Source organism: Athene cunicularia (assembly GCF_003259725.1).
Source record: "Athene cunicularia isolate RWA chromosome 24 unlocalized genomic scaffold, athCun1 chr24_part2, whole genome shotgun sequence".
Lineage (NCBI taxonomy): Eukaryota > Metazoa > Chordata > Aves > Strigiformes > Strigidae > Athene > Athene cunicularia.
Genome location: NW_020799133.1, coordinates 273,354 through 275,977, shown reverse-complemented (window position 1 = coordinate 275,977; position 2,624 = coordinate 273,354). Strand labels below are relative to the sequence as shown.

General features: G+C 68.8%; 1 protein-coding gene across 1 annotated transcript; it reads left to right on the top strand.

Annotated features, from left to right (window-relative positions):
• Positions 1-6: 6 nt before the first annotated feature.
• LOC113488589 (G protein-activated inward rectifier potassium channel 4-like) lies at positions 7-2,561 on the top strand (the record flags this gene model as incomplete). The annotated part of the gene is made up of 3 exons (XM_026863855.1): positions 7-413; positions 1,031-1,249; positions 1,356-2,561. Coding segments are annotated over exons 2-3 (1,380 nt in total), but the record flags the coding sequence as incomplete, so codon positions are not given.
• Positions 2,562-2,624: the final 63 nt, after the last annotated feature.

Here is a 2,624-nt window from a genome sequence, read left to right as displayed (position 1 = left end):
GCACAGGACGGGCGGGAGACGGGGGACGATTCCCAGCGCTCGCCGACGGTCCTGGCCCCCAGAGCAGACGGGGAGCATCGTCCTGAGGGCGAGAGCTGGGAAATCCGCTGGGAAACCCCTCCTGCTCCCTCCCCCGGGCATCAGGGCGCCCGCTCCTTCCGATTAAATCATCTCGAGGTAATTGTGCCTGTCGTTGAGACAGATTAACAGACGATCTTCTGCCGCTGGAGCAGGATTGGCGGTGGCCGCCGAGCTCCCCGTCCTTCCCTCCCCCGGGCCGCGGCGGCACGGCCCGGCGGAGGATTCCCACCCGTGGCCGGCAGGAAGATGCCCGGCAGCAGCCGGGGTGCAGCGGGAGCCGCGACCCCAGGACAGCGTCTGCCGGCCCGGCAGCTGCAGCGCCCGGACATGAGGTGGGTCCCCCTCTCGCTGGGGGCTGGGAGGTCAGACCCGAGGGCCACCGGTCCTGCCGCGGCACTGGCAGGAGGCGCCGGGGGCGCGGTCCCACCCCGGGAACCGGCTGGGGATGCTCGGCAGAGGCAGAGGGACCACGCTCCGTCCCCGTCGCTGCGGGTCTCTGCTCTCTGGGTCTCATTTCCAGGCCCGTGACCTCCCGTCACATCTCCCCGCAGGGACCCGGCTGGACTCAGCCCGTCCCAAGGAGCCCGGCCAGGGGGTCTGTGTCTCTGCCCCCGGCACCCGGGGCCGCCCGCTTCTCCTCGCAGCCCATTAGAGAACCAGCAATTGTGGCCGTGGCGTGGGCCAAGCGTGGAGGGCAGCTGTGGGCCCTCACCCGGGGTTTGCCCCTGCCTCCTTCCCCGGCCTCTGCGATGCAATTATGGCCCCTAATTGGCTTAGCCATCTGGTGCCGGCTGGTAGCCACCCCGGCACGGCTCGGTGGCTGGCACGGGCACTGCCGGATGAGGGCAGCTCCGCTGCACCCTGGCCCATGGGGTTGCAGAGAGGGGCCGGAGCCCCACGCCGCCCTCCGCGTCCGAAATAACCCCCAGCTTTGTGTCCCCCGCAGCAGGACCGTGCACCCAGCCCAGGGGTGAGCCCCCACCCCGGCACCGCCATGGTGCTCCCCTGTGACCGCAACAGCATCGGCGGCAACTGGCTGGCGCCCGAGGAGACCCGGGGCCGCAGCAACTCCATCCCCCTGGCGCAGACTCCCACCGCCAAGCACATGCTGGCTTACCTGCCCCGGCCGCCCACCGACACCAGCCGGTACGGCACCTTCCCCCAGAAGGTATGGCTCGCGCCGGGGTCTCGGGCGTCCCTCGAGCAGGATGCCACTGGGCGGTCGCGGTTGCCGTAGGCGATTTCTGACCGACGGTCTCCTTTCTGCCCCGCAGCCTGAACTCCCGGCCACCGCCGGGGCTGTGGCGGCGGACGGCCGTCAGCAAGCCAGCGCTGGCACTGCCAGGAGAGGCAGCCTCATACCAAACTACCTGTCCCCACCCTGCCGCCGCGGTGGCTTCGTCTCCAGCCAGTCGTCTCCGCCCTCGAGGCATGGCAGCGTGGCCGCCCAGCACCATCTCAGCGATCTGTCCCGGTGCCCACCGGCCACCCCGCGGGAGCTGGGCACCCACTGGTACGCGCTGCAGGCGCCAAGCGTGCCCAATGTTCCCAGCTCGGCACGCAGCAAGAGCCTCACCCACAGCCCCACCGCCGCCGTCCCCGCCCCAGAGGGGCTGCCGAGCCGGTGCCGCAAGCTGCTGGAGGAGGACAGCCCCACGGTGCAGGCCAGCAAGCGGCAGCGCCAGCGCTACGTGACCAAAGTGGGCAAGTGCCAGGTCAACCTGGGCAACATCCAGGAGAAGAAGCGGTTCCTCTCGGACATCTTCACCACCATCGTGGACCTCAAGTACCGTTGGTTCCTCTTCGTCTTCATGATGTGCTACATCGTCACCTGGGTGGTCTTCGGCACCATCTACTTCTTCGACGCCTGGGTGCGGGGCGACATCAGGCACCGGGGCGATCCCGAGTGGCGGGCGTGCATCGAGAATGTGGACGACTTCATCTCAGCCCTGCTCTTCTCGGTGGAGAGCCAGCGGACCATCGGCTACGGCTCCCGGATGGTGACAGCCAACTGCGCCGAGGGCGTCATCCTGCTGATGGCGCAGTCCATCGTCGGCTCCATGATCGACGCCCTGATGGTGGGCTGCATGTTCGTCAAGATCTCACGGCCCAAGAAGCGCGCCCAGACCCTCATCTTCAGCAAGAACTGCGTCATCTCCCGCCGCGACAAGAAGCTCTGCCTGATGTTCCGGGTGGGGGACCTGCGGGAGAGCCACATGGTGGATGCCAAGATCCGGGCCAAGCTGATCAAGTCCCGGCAGACGGCCGAGGGGGAGTTCATCCCGCTGGAGCAGTCGGAGCTGAACCTGGGCTATGACACGGGGGAGGACCGGCTGTTCCTGGTGGAGCCCCAGATCATCTGCCACGTCATCAACCGCCGCAGCCCCTTCTGGGACCTGTCGGCCGAGTCGCTGCGCCGGGAGCAGTTCGAAATCATCATCATCCTCGAGGGCATCGTGGAAGCCACAGGCGAGTGGGCCGGAGGGGGTGGGGGCGGCCCAGGACGGGAGGCCCCTCATTCGGCGGCGGGGTGGGAGGCGAGG